This window comes from Panulirus ornatus, chromosome 40 (assembly GCF_036320965.1).
Source record: "Panulirus ornatus isolate Po-2019 chromosome 40, ASM3632096v1, whole genome shotgun sequence".
In the NCBI taxonomy this organism is placed as follows: domain Eukaryota; kingdom Metazoa; phylum Arthropoda; class Malacostraca; order Decapoda; family Palinuridae; genus Panulirus; species Panulirus ornatus.
This window is the reverse complement of record NC_092263.1, coordinates 3,853,085-3,873,359: the sequence shown is the minus strand read 5'-3', so window position 1 is coordinate 3,873,359 and position 20,275 is coordinate 3,853,085. Positions and strand designations below refer to the sequence as shown.

General features: G+C 43.7%; 1 protein-coding gene across 1 annotated transcript in view; it reads right to left on the bottom strand.

Moving 5' to 3' along the window:
- LOC139761498 (uncharacterized) overlaps positions 1-20,275 on the bottom strand; it is a 65,561-nt gene that overhangs the window by 26,607 nt on the left and 18,679 nt on the right. The window contains exons 2-3 of the mRNA XM_071685762.1: positions 17,362-19,130; positions 8,149-8,727 (exon numbers count right to left, since the gene is read on the bottom strand). Coding sequence (XP_071541863.1) covers positions 8,149-8,727; positions 17,362-17,889 — 1,107 coding nt within the window. The 5' untranslated portion in view covers positions 17,890-19,130. The remainder of the gene's footprint in view (positions 1-8,148; positions 8,728-17,361; positions 19,131-20,275) is intronic.

Below are 20,275 nucleotides of genomic sequence, written 5' to 3'. Positions count from 1 at the left end.
TCCTCCTCATTGTTCAGACCCTGATATTTTGAGGACTTTCTCACTATCCTTTAATCTCTTCGTTGGCGTCCCCTCCCCCTTGGCGTCCCCTCCCCCTTTGCGTCCTCTCCCCCTCGACTTCCCGTCCCCCTCGGCGTCCCCTCCTCCTCGGCTTCCCGTCCTCCTCGGCGTCCCCTGCCCCTACACATTGATCCTCTTTGCTAATCTTTCTTCACTCATCCTCTCCATACGACCAGATCATTTCAGCACACGCCTGGTTCACCTCGTCAGTCATAATGCTCCTACCACCGCATCTGTGTGTTGCACTGTTATCCCACACCACAGGCATTATCTCCTCACCACAGGCATTATCTCCTCACCACAGGCATTATCTCCTCACCACAGGCATTATCTCCTCACCACAGGCATTATCTCCTCACCACAGGCATTATCTCCTCACCACAGGCATTATCTCCTCACCACATGCATTGCATTCGCCTCGCATTTGTTGTCATCCTGTTCTTTACATTGTAGCCCACGTCGCGCATCCACACCACCACACCGTCAGGATCGCTATGCCCTCAGACATGCACACATCAATGCCCCTCCAGACACATCCTTCCCTCCAGACCCTCATTTACGCGCTAGGGACCTGCCCTCCTCCTCCATCCTGTGATTACCTTCGGTCTTCATTGTTCCGTCCACTGGTGGCCCGCTTCCAGGTACGTATTTAAACCACAACAGAGTCTTAACGTTCTCTCCAGTCTGGTCCTCCACTCACAGGAAGTCGGGTCACATACGCACTCGTGCATGTCGTCACCTTAACTGTCTTCACACGAACTCCCAACTTTCTTCTGGTACACACACACACACTCACCACACAGACACACACTGTCACTAGCCTCGCTGTGGAGTCTGCGGCCAAAACTTTGTCATCTGCAAACAAGGAATGATTCAATTTCCCATTCCTTGAGCTCCTGCCATACTGCAGACCTCCCCTCGCTCCGAGGGCTGTGCATTTCGCCTCCCTCACTACACCATCCATAAACATCATAGCAGTTGATTTACTTATAATTACCAAAGGACAATTTTCTTTTTGAAAAAAGAATTGTCCTTTCGTTAACCAAGACGTCTTTCAAAGACGCTATCCTGCAGCCCAAGGCTGCGCTGCTTCCAGTAGCGGGGAAATGTGACCTCCTTTGATGTGAGAGGTTCTTTGACGAGATTATGCTGCCAATGATTATATATATATATGATGGTGATATTGTACTGGACCATCAAGTAAGACCTTAATAAATAGTATTTCAAATCATGCAACAACTGGGAGTGTTTACGTCGTCAAATGCAAGTCATGTAAATATATTTATATAGGCCAGACTGGTAAAACTGTAACGGAGATGTGTTATTGGCACCGTCATGCAGTACGCAGGGATGACCACAAAAATGCGATCGCTAAACATTGTCATGAAAATGATCACCCTGGCCATAGATCTTGAAAATCCCGTTATTCTATACCCCTCTGCTGATTATGTCACACGTAACGTTATTGAATCTGTCTTAATTGCTAATACTAAGAACTTTAATTTGTCCCCAGGCAATTTTAAAGCCCATCCTAGCATTAACCAAATCATTATGAGAGAATTGACAAAACATGAGAACATAAAGAAATTGTTCAAGACACACCCAGCTACCCAGGTCAACCCCCGACACGTGACCCCCCTTAATCACTCTCCCTTACAACGGTTACTGCCAGACAAAGCGGACAGTGGTTGGTCTGTACAGATTGGTGCTGGACGGCGGGACTCAAGTGTGATGTTGGGATTTAAATAACTTTAAGTACTGGCACCACCTGATGATGAGGTGGATTGTCTCCACGAAACATGTCGTGTCACATGTATAGAAAAATTACATGTTAAATGAAATTGTATGAACAACTGAAGTGCGATTTCACCTTCATGCTATCGTCACGGACAAGTGTGATCGTCACATCTTATATATGTATATATATATATATATATATATATATATATATATATATATATATATATATATATATTTATTTTATTTATTTTGCTTTGTCGCTGTCTCCCGCGTTAGCGAGGTAGCGCAAAGAAACAGATGAAGGAATGGCCCAACCCACCCACATACACATGTAAATACATACACGTCCACACACGCACATATACATACCTATACATCTCAAATTATACATATATATATACACACACACAGACATATACATATATACACATGTACATAATTCATACTGTCTGCCCCTTATTAATTCCCATCGCCACCCCGCCACACATGAAATAACAACGCCCTCCCCCCTCATGTGCGCGAGGTAGCGCTAGGAAAAGACAACAAAGGCCACATTCGTTCACATTCAGTCTCTAGCTGTCATGTAATAATGCACCGAAACCACAGCTCCCTTTCCACATCCAGGCCCCACAGAACTTTCCATGTTTTACCCCAGATGCTTCACATGCCCTGGTTCAATCCATTCACAGCACGTCAACCCCGGTATACCACATCGTTCCAGTTCACTCTATTCCTTGCACACCTTTCACCCTCCTGCATGTTCAGGCCAAAATCACTCAAAATCTTTTTCACTCCATCTTTCCACCTCCAATTTGGTCTCCCACTTCTCCTCGTTCCCTCCACAACTGACACATATATCATCTTGGTCAATCTCTCCTCACTCGTTCTCTCCATGTGACCAAACCATTTCAAAACACCCTCTTCTGCTCTCTCAACTACTGTTTCTATTAACACACATCTCTTACCCTACCATTACTTGATCACACCACATATTGTCCTCAAACACCTCATTTCCAGCACATCCACCCTCCTGCGCACAACTCTATCCATAGCCCACGCCTCGCAACCATACAACATTGTTGGAACCGCTATTCCTTCAAACATACCCGTTTTTGCTTTCCGAGATAATGTTCTCGACTTCCAAACATTCTTCAAGGCTCCCAGAATTTTCGCCCCCTCCCCCACCCTATGATTCACTTCCGCTTCCATGGTTCCATCCGCTGCCAGATCCACACCCAGATATCTAAGACACTTTACTTCCTCCAGTTTTTCTCCATTCAAACTTACCTCCCAATTGACTTAACCCTCAACCCTACTGTACCTAATATTAACCTTGCTCTTATTCACATTTACTCTTAACTTTCTTATTTCACACACTTTACCAAACTGTCTCCTGCTTCTGCAGTTTCTCACATGAATCAGCCATCAGCGCTGTATCATCAGCGAACAACTGACTCACTTCCCAAGCTCTCTCATCCCCAACAGACTTCATACTTGCCCCTCTTTCCAAAACTCTTGTATTCACCTCCCTAACAACCCCATCCATAAACAAATTAAACAACCATGGAGACATCACACACCCCTGCCGCAAACCTACAATCACTGAGAACCAATCACTTTCCTCTCTTCCTACACGTACACATGCCTTACATCCTCGATAAAAACTTCTCACTGCTTCTAGCAACTTGCCTCCCGCCCCATAAATTCTTAATACCTTCCACAGAGCATCTCTGTCAACTCTATCATATGCATTCTCCAGATCCATAAATGCTACATACAAATCCATTTGCTTTTCTAAGTATTTCTCACATACATTCTTCAAAGCAAACACCTGATCCACACATCCTCTACCACTTCTGAAACCACCCTGCTCTTCCCAAATCTGATGCTCTATACATGCTTTCACCCTCTCAATCAATACCCTCCCATATACTTTCCCAGGAGTACTCAACAAACTTGTACCTCTGTAATTTGAGCACTCACTTTTATCCCTTTTGCCTTTGTACAATGGCACTATGCAAGCATTCCACCAATCCTCACGCACCTCACCGTGAGACATACATACATTAAATAACCTTAACCATTCAACAATATAGTCACCCCCTTTTTTTAATAAATTCTACTGCAATACCATCCAAACCCGCTGCCTTGCTGGCTTTCATCTTCCGCAAAGCTTTTACTACCTCTTCTCTGTTTACCAAATCATTTTCCCTAACCCTCTTACTTTGCACACCACCTCGACCAAAACGCCCTATATCTGCCACTCTATCATCAAACACATTCAACAAACCTTCAAAATACTCACTCCATCTCCTTCTCACATCACCACCATTTGTTATTACCTCCCCATTAGCCCCCTTCACTAAAGTTCCCATTTGCTCCCTTGTCTTACGCACTTTATTTACCTCCTTCCAAAACATCTTTTTATTCTCCCTAAGATTCAATGATACTCTCTCACCCCAACTCTCATTTGCCCTCTTTTTCACATCTTGCACCTTTCTCTTGACCTCCTGCATCTTTCTTTTATGCATCTCCCACTCACTTGCATTATTTCCTTGCAAAAATCGTCCAAATGTCTCTCTCTTCTCTTTCACTAACAATCTTACTTCTTCATCCCACCACTCACCACCCTTTCTAATCAACCCACCTCCCACGCTTCTCATGCCACAAGAATCTTTTGCGCAAGCCATCACTGCTTCCCTAAATACATCCCATTCCTCCCCTACTCCCCTTACGTCCTTTGATTCACTTTTTTCCATGATGTACTCGGTCTCTCCTGGTACTTCTTCACACAAGTCTCCTTCCCAGGCTCACTTACTCTCACCACTCTCTTCGCCCCAACATTCTCTCTCCTTTTCTGAAAACCCCTACAAATCTTCACCTTCTTCTAAACAAGATAATGATCAGACATCCCTCCAGTTGCACCTCTCAGCACATTAACATCCAAAAGTCTCTTTCGCGCGCCTATCAATTAACACGTAATCCAATAATGCTCTCTGGCCATCTCTCCAACTTACATACGTATACTTATTTATATATCGCTTTTTAAACCAGGTATTCCCCATCCCCAGTCCTTTTTCAGCACATAAATCTACAAGCTCTTCACCATTTCCATTTACAACACTGAACACCCCATGTATACCAATTATTCCCTCAACTGCCACATTACTCACCTTTGCATTCAAATCACCCATCACCATAACCCGGTCTCGTGCATCAAAATCACTAACACACTCATTCAGCTGCTCCCAAAACACTTGCCTCTCATGATCTTTCTTATGCCCAGGTGCATATGCACCAATAATCACTCATCTCCCTCCGTCAACTTTCAATTTTACCCATATCAGTCTAGAGTTAACTTTCTTACACTCTATCACATACTCCCACCACTCCTGTTTGAGGAGTAATGCTACTCTTTCCCTTGCTCTTGTCCTCTCACTAACCCCTGACTTTACTCCCAAGACATTCCCAAACCACTCTTCCCCTTTACCCTTGAGCTTCGTTTCACTCAGAGCCAAAACATCCAGGTTCCTTTCCTCAAACATACTACCTATCTCTCCTTTTTTCTCATCTTGGTTACATCCACACACATTTAGACACCTCAATCTGAGCCTTCGAGGAGGATGAGCACTCCTCGCGTGACTCCTTCTGTTTCCCCTTTTAGAAAGTTAAAATACAAGGAGGGGAGGGTTTCTACCCCCCTGCTTCCGTCCCCTTTAGTCGCCTTCTACGACACGTGACAAATGCGTGGGAAGTATTCTTTCTACACACCACAGAACAATGCAAGGACATAACAGTATTCACAAACTTTACTAAGAGAAAAAATCGTAATGATGTCTTGAGAACAGAATGTTTACATAGCAAATTACAATGATGGATCGTATCACAATAGATTATATATCTCTTAATTCTTTAAGCATTTCTCGTCTAAGTTAATCAAATAATCTATAAAAAAATAGTTAAGTAAATTACTACCCATTTTCGGTTTTTTGTCTCGATAAATTAGTATTGGAGTAAATGATTGCATAAATAATTCCCTCTGTCGATTTTTTTTTTTAGCCTCTGTGTTTACCGCAACCCGGAAATTCCGTTTTCTATGAATTTGAAAATTTATTCATTTTCGACTGGCTGGAAATGTGTGTGTATGTGTGGGGTTTAGACTTTGTACACGTCATTATCTGCTTCAGGCGCGCTAAAAAACCTTTATCATAAACACCTTTATTTGATTTACGTATGAAAAGACCGTAATTATATTTAGCCGAGTTCCAGGAAAGGCCTTAAATATGATTAAATTCGCGAGGAAAAATTATATTCTTGTACACACAGGTTGTTTGTGAGGCAAGGCAGTCATCCTAGCTCTCCTGGTGACGTCAGTTGTCACGTGAATTGTAAGGTGATGTTTTATTGGTTGTTCTGTCGTGACGTGATGTGTCAGGCGACTGCCATTGGTTGTTCTGTCGTGACGTGATGCGCCAGGCGACTGCCATTGGTTGTTCTGTCGTGACGTGATGTGTCAGGCGACTGTCATTTGTTGTTTTGTCGTGACGTTATGTGTCAGGCCACTGCCATTGGTTGTTCTGTCGTGACGTGGTGTGTCAGGCGACTGCCATTGGTTGTCTTGTCATGACGTTTTGTCACTGTCTCCATTGGTTGCCATATCGTGTCATAATGTCAAATAAATCCTATTGGTGGGTTTGCGGCGACTGAATGTGTCAAACGGTTCCCATTGGTTTGCTCGTTCGTGACGTAAAATGTTGAATGACTCCCATTGGTTGCTTTGTTTAATGTATATATCTTAAACGTGAATCAGAGAATCAGGTTGCTACACAGATGAACCGGGGTTCGATTCCTGGGATGTAGTGGTAAATAATTTACATTTGTGGTAATGTGCTAAGCGTTTCCATTGGTTACTGTGTATGTGACGTAATGTGTTTAAGCATTTCCATTGGTTACTGTGTGTGTGTGATGTAATGTGTTCAAGCATCTCCATTGGTTAAGGAGTGTGTGATGTAATGTGTTTAAGCACTTCCATTGGTTACTGTGTGTGTGTGACGTACTGTGTTTAAACATCTCCATTGGTTACTGTGTGTGTGATGTAATGTCTTTAAGCATTTCCATTGGTTAATATGTGTGTGATGTAATGTGTTTAAGCGATGTAACGCGACAAACAATTCCTTTCACGTGTTCTGTCATGCAGAGTTTGTTAAATACCTTCCAACAGTTTCCCCATTTTCTGATGTCATGATTATCTCCTCGTCAAGACGTGTTCAAAATACTGGTCATGTCAGTAAAGGCGATGACTCTGTTCATAAAACGTTGCTCTTCGTCATTAAGGGAGAGACTGATATTCATGAAGCGTCCGCTCGTTTCATTCGTACGTAAATAATATTCATTTGACAAATGAATCATCGCAAGGCTCAACCTGCCTCCGTCTGTCAGGCAGACGAGCGCCCAAAAATATGACTTGAGAAAAACAAAAGAATATCAAGACATTATTGACAGTTACTAGATTACTCTATTTACTCTTAATGTTATCTATATCTTGCTGTTAAGATTCCTTTCATGTTAGTCCTGTCTGATTTTCACATGTCATCGCAGATGCCGAACTTCGCCTTCCTGTGTGTATTCAGTTCTTCATTTCATTGCTGTGATTTTTTTTCTTCACCTCTGTAACTTTGTGCTATGAACTGTTCATCTTTTAATTTCATGCCTTGGAACACAAAATGGTAGATTTCAGTGCTTTAAATCCCATTGCTTCGTAATAGTAGTATTATTTCATTACTCACCATCAAGTCTGTACTTCAAATCCCGTTATCGCGACGTGACGTATATTCTTTTAAAAAAGTTTCCGTAGGAGAAGCATTCTATAGTCTCCTACCTGGTCCAGCTGGGGTTTAAATAGGGTCAGGTGATACGTGTCAGGAAAGACATGGAAAGGTAAAGAATTCCAAAGCTTAGTCGGGTAGGGAAAGAAACGAACGTTGCAAAGAGAGAGAGAGAGAGAGAGAGAGAGAGAGAGAGAGTCAATGAAGAATTTTGGAATGTTTCTACTTGAACATGAGTTAATCTGCATACAGACAGAATGATTAGATTATTAGGTATATATTTTGTACATGCAAGATTAATCCTTGACATATTCTCATCTGTAATTAGAACAAACTGAAAATATTTCTGGTTGATCTAGTCTCTACATGACAACAACAAAGGAACTTGACTGATGCTCAACTTACCGAGTAGATGCCGTAGCCCAGGTAGATAGATAGATGAATAGATAGGTAGAGGTAGACGTACCGAGTAGTTGCCATATCCCAGGTAGATAAATAGATAGGTAGATAAAGGTAGACGTACCGAGTAGTTACCGTAGCCCAGGTGGTCGCAGGAACACTGGCACTTGAGGATATGTTCCTGGATGTCCCTCGGTAGATTCTCCACACTCCTACTCAAGCGCGACCCTGCAGGAGCCCCGGGGCCTTGCCCTTGATTCTTCTGGAGGTCCGCGGTGTAGGTGTTGGGTCTGTGTGTGTGGGAGAGACGTGGTCTCTTCTCGTTCCAATGGTCTTCGTCGTTGCCCCTGACGTGGACGAAGGCCCTGGTGGTCATGGAGTGGACGTGGGGACTGGACTGATGTGAGTGGACGTAAGTCTCCGTCGTCGTACACTGAGGTTGTTGGGCCTCGATCTCAGAGGGAGGGTATCGAGGCCCAGTGGGCTGGAGGTGGTGGATCTGGGGCGCGCTGTGGTGGGTCTTGGGCTGGGTGCTCGCGTTGCTGTGGGAAATGGTGGTGGATGATGTAGCGGCGGCGTGGGTTTTGCCATGGGCGTTGGAGTGGGTGTAGATGTTGTCGTGGGTGTGGGCGCGGTTCTGGGGGTCAAGGGCGTGACCCAGGGCGGAGGTCAAACGCTCCTCTACGCTCCTCACTTGGGGCAGCTGTGGTGAACGTGAGAACAGAGAAAGTCAACCACGATTATGGAAATAGATTGGTAGACAGAGGGATACACAGATATAGATAGATAGGTAGATGGATACAGATAGATAGGTTGTTAGACAGATAGGTAGATATATGGATAGATAGATAGGTAGATAGATGGATAGAAAGATAGGTAAATAGATGGACAGACAAATGTATAGGTAGATAGATGGATAGACAGATAGGTAGATAGATGGACATAGATATAGATGGATAGACAGATAGATAGATGGATAGACAGATAGATAGATGGATGGATAGATAGACAGATAGGTAGATAGATGGATTGAAAGATGGATAAAAAGATAGATAGGTAGATAGATGCATACAGATAGATGGATAGACAGATTGGTAGATAGACATAGATAGAGATAGAGGAATGATGTGGACGGTTTATGGTGAATCACGAAACGACAAGATCAAGGGAAACATTGAGTTTAATGGACACGTGAAAATTAAACCTGAAAAAAAATAAAGGTAATTTAACACCATTGTGCCATGGAGGAAGGAAGATTGTATGATGTACGTCAGGTATACAGAACTGACTTAGATAAAGCAGAGGCTAGAGAAACCATGCAGATAACACGAGAACATGATGGATTATGAGATGAACGAGCACCTTAGAAAAAATCCCGAGAAATTGTTTGAATATGAAGCAGAAAACGATAGAAAATGACAGGAAGAAATATACAAAACTAAGATGTTTAGAAACACTTTAATTTCTTTAAGCCACCAGGATCCATTTGACTCCAAGAAGTCCTGCAGCTTAAAGGCTGCGCTACGTCCAGTAGCAGGGAAATGGTGGATGCATATATAGAGACGTTCCTGAATGAAACTGTTCTCCCTTTCGTCAACGGCCGATGATACAGCCTTATGTAGAATATATGAGGTAGTAAAAGCTTTGCGGAAGATGAAAGCCGGCAAGGCAGCAGGTTTGGATGGTATTGCAGTGGAATTTATTAAAAAAGGGGGTGACTGTATTGTTGACTGGTTGGTAAGGTTATTTAATGTATGTATGATTCATGGTGAGGTGCCTGAGGATTGGCGGAATGCTTGCATATTGCCATTGTACAAAGGCAAAGGGGATAAGAGTGAGTGCTCAAATTACAGAGGTATAAGATTGTTGAGTATTCCTGGTAAATTATATGGGAGGGTATTGACTGAGAGGGTGAAGGCATGTACAGAGCATCAGATTGGGGAAGAGCAGTGTGGTTTCAGAAGTGGTAGAGGATGCGCGGATCAGGTGTTTGCTTTGAAAATGTATGTGAGAAGTACTTAGAAAAGCAAATGGATTTGTATGTAGCATTTATGGATCTGGAGAAGGCATATGATAGAGTTGATAGAGATGCTCTGTGGAAGGTACTAAGAATATATGGTGTGGGAGGCAAGTTGTTATCAGTGAAAAGTTTTTATCGAGGATATAAGGAATGTGTACGTGTAGGAAGTGAGGAAAGTGATTAGTTCTCAGTGAATGTAGGTTTGCGGCAGGGGTGTGTGATGTCTCCATGGTTGGTGAATTTGTTTATGGATGGGGTTGTTAGGGAGGTTAATGCAAGAGTTTTGGAAAAAGGGGCAAGTACGCAGTCTGTTGTGGATGAGAGAGCTTGGGAAGCGAGTCAGTTGTTGTTCGCTGATGATATAGCGCTGGTGGCTGATTCATGTGAGAAACTGGAGAAGCTGGTGACTGAGTTTGGTAAAGTGTGTGAAAGAAGAAAGTTAAGAGTAAATGTGAATAAGAGCAAGGTTATTTAGTACAGTAGGGTTGAGGGTCAAGTCAATTGGGAGGTAAGTTTGAATGGAGAAAAACTGGAGGAAGTAAAGTGTTTTAGATATCTGGGAGTGGATCTGGCAGCGGATGGAACCATGGAAGCGGAAGTGAATCATAGGGTGGGGGGAGGGGGCGAAAATCCTGGGAGACTTGAAGAATGTGTGGAAGTCGAGAACATTATTTCCGAAAGCAAAAATGGGTATGTTTGAAGGAATAGAGGTTCCATCAATGTTGTATGGTTGCGAGGCGTGGGCTATGGATAGAGTTGTGCGCTGGAGGGTGGATGTGCTGGAAATGAGATGTTTGAGGACAAAGTGTGGTGTGAGGTGGTTTGATCGAGTATGTAATGTAAGGGTAAGAGAGATGTGTGGAAATAAAAAGAGCGTGGTTGAGAGAGCAGAAGAGGGTGTTTTGAAATGGTTTGGGCACATGGAGAGAATGAGTGAGGAGAGATTGACCAAGAGGATATATGTGTCGGAGGTGGAGGGAACGAGGAGAAGTGGGAGACCAAATTGGAGATGGAAAGATGTAGTGAAAAAGATTTTGAGTGATCGGGGCCTGAACATGCAGGAGGGTGAAAGGCGGGCAAGGAATAATGAATTGGATCGATGTGGTATACCGGGGTCGATGTGCTGTCAATGGATTGAATCAGGGCATGTGAAGCGTCTGGGGTAAACCATGGAAAGTTGTGTGGGGCCTGGATGTGGAAAGGGAGCTGTGGTTTCGGGCATTATTGCATGACAGCTAGAGTCTTAGTGTGAACGAATGGGGCCTTTGTTGTCTTTTCCTAGCGCAACCTCGCACACATGAGGGGGAGGGGGATGTTATTCCATGTGTGGCGAGGTGGTGATGGGAATGAATAAAGGCAGACAGTGTGAATTGTGTGCATGTGTATATATGTATGTGTCTGTGTGTGTATATATATGTGTACATTGAGATGTATAGGTATGTATATTTGCGTGTGTGGACGTGTATGTATATACATGTGTATGGGGGTGGGTTGGGCCATTTCTTTCGTCTGTTTCCTTGCGCTACCTCGCAAACGCGGGAGACAGCGACAAAGTATAAAAAAAGAAAAAAAAAATATATATATTAATTGGGAGCGGGGGGCTGGAAATCCTCCCCTCATATTTTTTTTTTCTAAAGATGGAACAGAGAAGGGGGCCAGTTGAGGATATTACCTCAAAGGCCCAGTCCTCTGTTCTTAACGCTACCTTGCTAACGTGGGAAATGGCGAATAGTATGAAATATATATATATATATATATATATATATATATATATATATATATATATATATATATATATATATATATATATATATATATATATATATAATTTTCTCGAGCAATGGATACATAATTCTGCTGAGTGGAATAAACTTAGTGAAATGAGCCACACAAAACTGGACTGTGTGCTAGATCAGTGCCTCTCACAGACGCTGTCATTCTCATGTCATATGAACACAACGATATGTTCACTCCAGTCATCTTCCAACAGAGGAGTCGCAGAACAACACCACAACACGTGGACACTGCCACATGTAACAACACCACAACAACAGGTGGACACTGCCACAACATATACCAACACCACAACAACACATGGACACCACAGGTAAATCACCCACGTCTTGTACATACACGTAAGTTTCTTGTGCATTGTGAGGGCTAGTAGTATTGCTAGTAGTGTTGCTATTCTCTGGACGGTGGATGATACATGGCCCAGCTGCAGTAAAGCTGCAGGTGATGAGGCGATGGTAAAGCATGTGTTAGGAGGGGGTTGTCGTCAGCAGCTAGAGTGAGTGTTAAAGAGGATGTACGTGTGGAGTCTGAACACTGTATTGGAGGCCAGTAATGCAAGAGGTAGAAGTGTTTCTGGTCCTCATGAAGCTGTTGGAGGTTGAACACTGTGTTGGAGGCTAGTAATGCAAGAGGTAGAAGTGTTTCTGGTCCTCATGAAGCTGTTGGAGGTTGAACACTGTGTTGGAGACCAGTAATGCAAGAGGTAGAAGTGTTTCTGGTCCTCATGAAGCTGTTGGAGGTTGAACACTGTGTTGGAGACCAGTAATGCAAGAGGTAGAAGTGTTTCTGGTCCTCATGAAGCTGTTGGAGGTTGAACACTGTGTTGGAGGCCAGTAATGCAAGAGGTAGAAGTGTTTCTGGTCCTCATGAAGCTGTTGGAGGTTGAACACTGTGTTGGAGACCAGTAATGGAGGAGGTAAGAGTTCCTTATCTTCGTGAAGCTGTTGGAGGCTGAACACAGTGTTGGAGGCCAGTAATAGAGGAGTCAGGAAAGCTCATGGCCTTACTGAAGCGTTGGACTGAAGGACTGAACTTCAGTGATATGAACTGATCTTCAGAGAAGCGATGGGGGGGATCAGCGGGAAGAAAGAGGAACGTAAAGTTGTGTCTAGCATGCTGATGTAAACAGATACTTTTTATGGTTTTCATTTTAACGAAGAAATGAACAGCTGAGGAGGGTTGACAGCAGTGCTGGCGCTGTCATGCACCCCCCCCCAACAGAGTGCATGACACATCTGACGACCTGGGAGGGAGCAGGATGAGAGGGGAGAACAACCCCACCACCTCCCTCACCTTTTGCCGACGTAGCAACGACACTATTGCAAACTCTTGTGCAACACTGGTGTGGGTTCGTGTCCCGTCCCCCTCCCCACCTAAGTTTATTGCCGGGGAAATCGGAGATCCTGTGTGTGAATTGACGGGGAGGGGGTAGCGAAGAGGGGGAGGGAGGAAGGGAAGTACCCCCTCCTCTCTCTCTCTCTCTTTCACTCGTCTTGACTCGTCAGTGTCAGGCTGGATCCTGAGACCTGATACGAGAAGACATCTGAACCATTTGCTGCACCTCGCTGGCTTGATTCCACCATAGGGTTCGCCACCCTCATGTGGTCAACGGTAGGATTGTGCTGGCGTTAGCTTGAACAACAACACGTCAGGCAAGGAGGAGTGGTTATTGCCTACTCCTGTATGTTATTACTAGTTACTCTACAACAGGTGGTTATTACTAATTCCTCTACAACAGGTGGTTATTACTAATTCCTCTACAACAGGTGTTTGTTACTAATTCCTCTACAACAGGTGGTTATTACCAGTTCCTCTACAATAACTGGTTACTGCCAGTTCCTCTACAATAACTGGTTACTGACTGCCAGTTCCTCTACAATAACTAGTTATGACCAGTTCCTCTACAATAACTGGTTACTGCCAGATCCTCTACAGTAACTAGTTATGACCAGTTCGTCTACAGCCACGAGTTATTGCCAGTCCGTCTATCATCAATGTCTGGTTGATTACGTTGTATAGACTTGCTGGCCACAAGCTCTTCTTACCCGTGTGTTGCTGACGTGAACTGAATTCCATTGACCTTAGACGTAATGTCTTCCACAACCTCAGCTGGAGACTGGGTAGTTATAACCACCAGACCCTCATCTCATTCTCTGTGCCTCGCCAGCATCTCAGAAAAGCTCATATAAGATATGACACACAGAGGCTGTTTGTGAGTGACTCAAATGATCCTGTGAGATACGGGAGCCATAGCTGCCTTTTGAGTTACCTCAAAGATGATAACAATGGCATTAAAACAAACACCACGCGGTTAACAGACTCTAAACACTGTACACAACAGGAATTAAAACGTTTCTCGAGGCCTATTTAAACGTCCTGGGTCGGGGCAGGGGTTTAGATTAATTCCTGGGTCACTGGTTTAAATGCCCCGATGCGGCCTGGCGTTTAAATTCCTCGGCCGCCGATTTAAATGCTTTTAATGCGAGCCAGCTTTAAAGGACTAAACGAACGTTGTAATTGGCAAGACCTGCATTCAGGGTGTATATACGTTTCGAGTGCTTTTGTGTGTGTGTGTGTGTGTGTGTGTGTGTATATATATATATATATATATATATATATATATATATATATATATATATATATATATTGTAGAAGGATCACAATTTTGCTTGTGATCAAGATATTCCTATGAGTCCACGGGGAAAATGATACACGAAAAGTTCCCAAGTGCACTTTCGTGTAATAATCACATCATCAAGGGAGACACAAGAGAGAAATATGAGTCAGTTGGTATACATCGAAGAGACGTAGCTAGGACGCCATTTGGTAAACAAGTGATTGTCAAACATGGACAAGCACATGTTTACCAAATGGCGTCCTAGCTTCGTCTCTTCGATGTATATCAACTGACTGTTATATTTCTCTCTTGTCTCCCCTGATGATGTGATTATTACACGAAAGTGCACTTGGGAACTTTTCGTGTATCATTTTCCCCGTGGACTCGTAGAAATATCTTGATCAAGCGCAAAATTGTGATCCTTTCCAATATATATATATATATATATATATATATATATATATATATATATATATATATATATATATATATATATATAATGTTGAGGTATGTAGGCAGTTACGATCTTTTTAAGTACGTTTTTTACATTTAGAATCGGATTGTCCAACTGCTTTCGTATCTCTTATGTTATTGACCTGTGAACTTCTGGATTTTGATCCTAACTAGGTCATTTGAGCCTCGTGTCTTTCTAATATACATCATCACACTTATTGTAAGATAGGATTATAATCAATGGGTTATTTCTTGATAATATATTCATCCTTTACTTACATTATTACATCTCTCGGTCTTTTCTTTCCTTGATATCTTTACTCGTTTCATTTTTATATTTAAAAGAGTTTATGATCTGTACAGACACTATTAAGGTCAATATTACATGAGGATTATTGTTTCCTGTACAGGCTCTGAGAATGGTATGTGGAACACCAAACTGTTGTCCACTGATGGTCGCTCAATGTCAGGTGAGTCTTGTCATATTGATTGATTCATAATTACCCCTGGCCCAACTTTTGTAGGGTCATAGACCAATATAGGACCTCTTTCCAAAGGCTCCTGCAGCTCGAGGCTGCGCTACTTGCAGTAGAAGGGGAGTGTAGGCTCCTTCAGAATTATACACCCTCGCCAAAAGTGACTTTTTATCGAAGTGTGGGCACACATTATTATTATCATTATTTATTTATTATTATTATTTATTATTATTCCATAACCCCAGGATCACTTTTTCTGAAGAGGCTCTTGCAGCCTCTCCGAAGCACTGCTTCCAGTAGCAGGGGAACAGTGGACTCTTGTGAAAATTTTCCTTCACGAGACAATACTCCCTCATCAACACTCGATGATATAACCTCGTTCAAAGCAACAATTAGGGCTTAACTACGTTCCAGTATATATATATATATATGTATATATATATATATATATATATATATATATATATATATATATATATATATATATATTTATGGGCCAAATCATGCAAGAATTGGGAGTGTTTACGCCGTCAAATGCAAGTCATGTAAATATATTTATATAGACCAGACTGTTAAAACTATTGGCACCGTCATGCAGTACGCAGGGATGACCACAAAAATGCGATCGCTAAACATTGTCATGAAAATGATCACCCTGGCCATAGATCTTGAAAATCCCGTTATTCTATACCCCTCTGCTGATTATGTCACACGTAACGTCATTGAATCTGTCTTAATTGCCAATACTAAGAACTTTAATTTGACCCCAGACAATTTTAAAGCCCATCCTAGCATTAACCAAATTTGAGAGATTTGACAAAACACGAAAACATAAAGTTGTTCAAGACACACCCAGCCACCCAGGTCAACCCCCGCCACGTGACCCCCCTTAATCACTCTCCCTTACAACGGTTACTGCCAGACAAAGCGGACAGTGGTTGGTCTGTACAGATTGGTGCTGGACGGCGGGACTCAAGTGTGATGTTGGGATTTAAATAACTTTGTTAAGTACTGGCACCACCTGATGATGAGGTGGATTGTCTCCACGAAACATGTCGTGCCACATGTATAGAAAAATTACATGTTAAATATAATTGTATGAACTCATACTGAAGTGTGATTTCATCTTCATATGTATACGTTGAGAATTCGGTGAGGAAGGTGAATTTTAGTCTCGAAATACGCGCTACATAAATCCATTTACATCATGTCCACTCACATGACCTCGGATGCCCAGTCTGCTGAAATAATGAAGAAAAATAAATAAAAAAGAAAAAAATGGAATGACTGACGTACACAATAAGAGAACTTTTCCCCTGAAATTAAATCGGGTTATCAAAGGGGGTTACCAGGGAGAACCAAATGAAGGGGGGGGGGGGGGCGAGAAACAAAGGCAAGAACATGGTGTGTGGGGGGGAGAACATGGTGTGTGGGGAGAGACCATGGTGTGTGGGGAGAGACCATGGTGTGTGGGGAGAGACCATGGTGTGTGGGGAGAGACCATGTTGTGTAGGGAGAGACCATGTTGTGTGGGGAGAGACCATGTTGTGTGGGGAGAGACCATGTTGTGTGGGGAGAGACCATGTTGTGTGGGGAGAGACCATGGTGTGTGGGGAGAGACCATGGTGTGTGGGGAGAGACCATGGTGTGTGGGGAGAGACCATGGTGTGTGGGGAGAGACCATGGTGTGTGGAGAGAGACCATGGTGTGTGGAGAGAGACCATGGTGTGTGGAGAGAGACCATGGTGTGTGGAGAGAGACCATGGTGTGTGGAGAGAGACCATGGTGTGTGGGGAGAGACCATGGGGTGTGGGGAGAGACCATGGTGTGTGGGGAGAGACCATGGTGTGTGGGGAGAGACCATGGTGTGTAGGGAGAGAACATGGTATGTGGGGGGATAGTTCTTCAGGAGAACAAGATATCATCCTGTTCTACCCATGTGGGCGAGGCGCTGCAGCAGTCACCACAATTACCTACCACACACACTGACGACGCCCTCACCACCTGCAGGTCGTGGTGTGGGGCAAGGGCTTGGCGCTGGTCGTGGTGGCTAGCCGGGTCCCACACGGGCGTCGTGGCGTAGCTGCCGAGGCAACATGGGTCCGAGCAGGCACAGGAGAGGGGCGGGGCGACCATCCCCCTGCACGTAGCGCACTCGCCGGCCACGCCCACGTTCTCCCACCCACTGGTCACCACCTGTGGGGGATACCCGTGGCTCGGGTAGGGTTTGACCTGGGCGCAGCGTAAGCTTGGGTCTCCGGGACACAGATCTGGCTGGCAGTGGGCGCAGGTCGGGTCGGGAAGACCCTGGTCGTGGCAGGGGTCGTGTGGGGACGGGCAGCAGGGAGGAGCAGGAGGAGGAGGAGGGTGGTGGTGGTGGTAGGTCTTGGTGCGGTAGTTGCGTGGTAGTGTGTGGCTCACCACATCTAAACCCACCACAGCCCGCCCACTCCTGACCCCGCCACGCCCACTCCTGGAGGCGCTCCGCCCACACACCGTCTCCATAGCCGGCTTCCTCTACGATGCCCTGGAGAAGAGAACCGCCTCTGGCACCCAGTTCGAGGGGTGTAAAAGGGGTTCTCCCGTCGTACTCACAAACGCAGGAGTTACCGAGCAGTGAGACGGACCCACTGCTTCTACAGGCGAAGACATTGCTCGACATTCATTTCCGAAACGGATACGTTGTTCCTCAAACGTTTCGTCCAGCACTTGGCCCTATGCTCCCTCAACAGATGTAGCTGTTCTTCAAACGTTTGGTCCAGCACTTGGTCCTATGTTCCCTCAACAGATGTAGCTGTTCTTCAAACGTTTGGTCCAGTACTTGGCCCTATGTTCCCTCAACAGATGTAGCTGTTCCTCAAACGTTTGGTCCAGTACTTGGGGCCTATGTTCCCTCAACAGATGTAGCTGTTCTTCAAACGTTTGGTGCAGTACTTGGGGCCTATGTTCCCTCAACAGATGTAGCTGTTCTTCAAACGTTTGGTCCAGTACTTGGGGCCTATGTTCCCTCAACAGATGTAGGTCTTCCTCAAACGTTTGGTCCAGCACTTGGGCCTATGTTCCCTCAACAGATGTAGCTGTTCCTCAAACGTTTGGTCCAGCACTTGGCCCTGCATTCACCCACTGGTCATCACCTGACTGACGAAACGTGAACCCCCTGGATTCTGTGTATGTTTACTGACTGACAGTCGTTGAAAGGCAATTTAGTGCTTTTGGAATCTATCTACGCTTGCCATCGCTGCTTCCGGAGCGAATAAAAAAGAAAGTCATTTCATCGTGTATAATCCACCATCCATACCATGCAATGGTCCCTCCGTTCTCACAGCTCACCAACATTTTTTGACCAACTTCAGCGACATTGTCAGGTACACTAAAAATACATCATGCACATGTTTTCAAAAATATTGCACTGGAGAGGGGGGAAAATATATATATATACATATATATATTCCTTTAAGCACCAGAGTTCCAATTATCAGTTTAAATGTCAGGCAAAAAACCGTACCTGTTTTATTTTTGTTTTTTTAATTTTTTTTTTGTTGCAACAAATAACTTTACAAATGGTTTTCACTTGGTTTGCAATGGACTAACTCCGGCACTTTTTTTCTTAATAACACCACCAAAACTCCATAGCTTTATTCACTTAACATTTGCACAATCTGTCATTAGTGTTTACCTCTTTTCTTTTTTCAATTTTTAGATTGTCGCGTTTTTTTCCCTCTCTTGCTGATTGCTTGTCATCCTCGCTGGGGGAAGAGAGAAAAGTAATTAGATTAAAGTAATTTAATGAAGAGTTCTAGAAAAAACAGTATTTGCCCATTATGCAAGTGGAGAATTCAGGGGTCGTTAAAGCATAAAAGTTATTCCATTGTTCAGACTTAGTTTTAATGTTCTGAATGAACACATGAAACACACACACACACACACACACACACACACACACACACACATATATATATATATATATATATATATATATATATATATATATATATATATATATATATATATATATATATATATATTTCTTTCTTTTTCTGCTTTGTCGCTGTCTCCCGCGTTTGCGAGGTAGCGCAAGGAAACAGACGAAAGAAATGGCCCAAACCATCCCCATACACATGTATATACATACGTCCACACACGCAAATATACATACCTACACAGCTTTCCATGGTTTACCCCAGACGCTTCACATGCCCTGATTCAATCCACTAACGGCACGTCAACCCCGGTATACCACATCGATCCAATTCACTCTATTCCTTGCCCTCCTTTCACCCTCCTGCATGTTCAGGCCCCGATCACACAAAATCTTTTTCACTCCATCTTTCCACCTCCAATTTGGTCTCCCACTTCTCCTCGTTCCCTCCACCTCCGACACATATATCCTCTTGGTCAATCTTTCCCCACTCATTCTCTCCATGTGCCCAAACCATTTCAAAACACCCTCTTCTGCTCTCTCAACCACGCTCTTTTTATTTCCACACATCTCCCTTACGTTACTTACTCGATCAAACCACCTCACACCACACATTGTCCTCAAACATCTCATTTCCAGCACATCCATCCTCCTGCGCACAACTCTATCCATAGCCCACGCCTCGCAACCATACAACATTGTTGGAACCACTATTCCTTCAAACATACCCATTTTTGCTTTCCGAGATAATTTTCTCGACTTCCACACATTCTTCAAGGCTCCCAGAATTTTCGCCCCCTCCCCCACCCTATGATATGGTTCCATCCGCTGCCAGATCCACTCCCAGATATCTAAAACACTTTACTTCCTCCAGTTTTTCTCCATTCAAACTTACCTCCCAATTGACTTGACCCTCAACCCTACTGTACCTAATAACCTTGCTCTTATTCACATTTGCTCTTAACTTTCTTC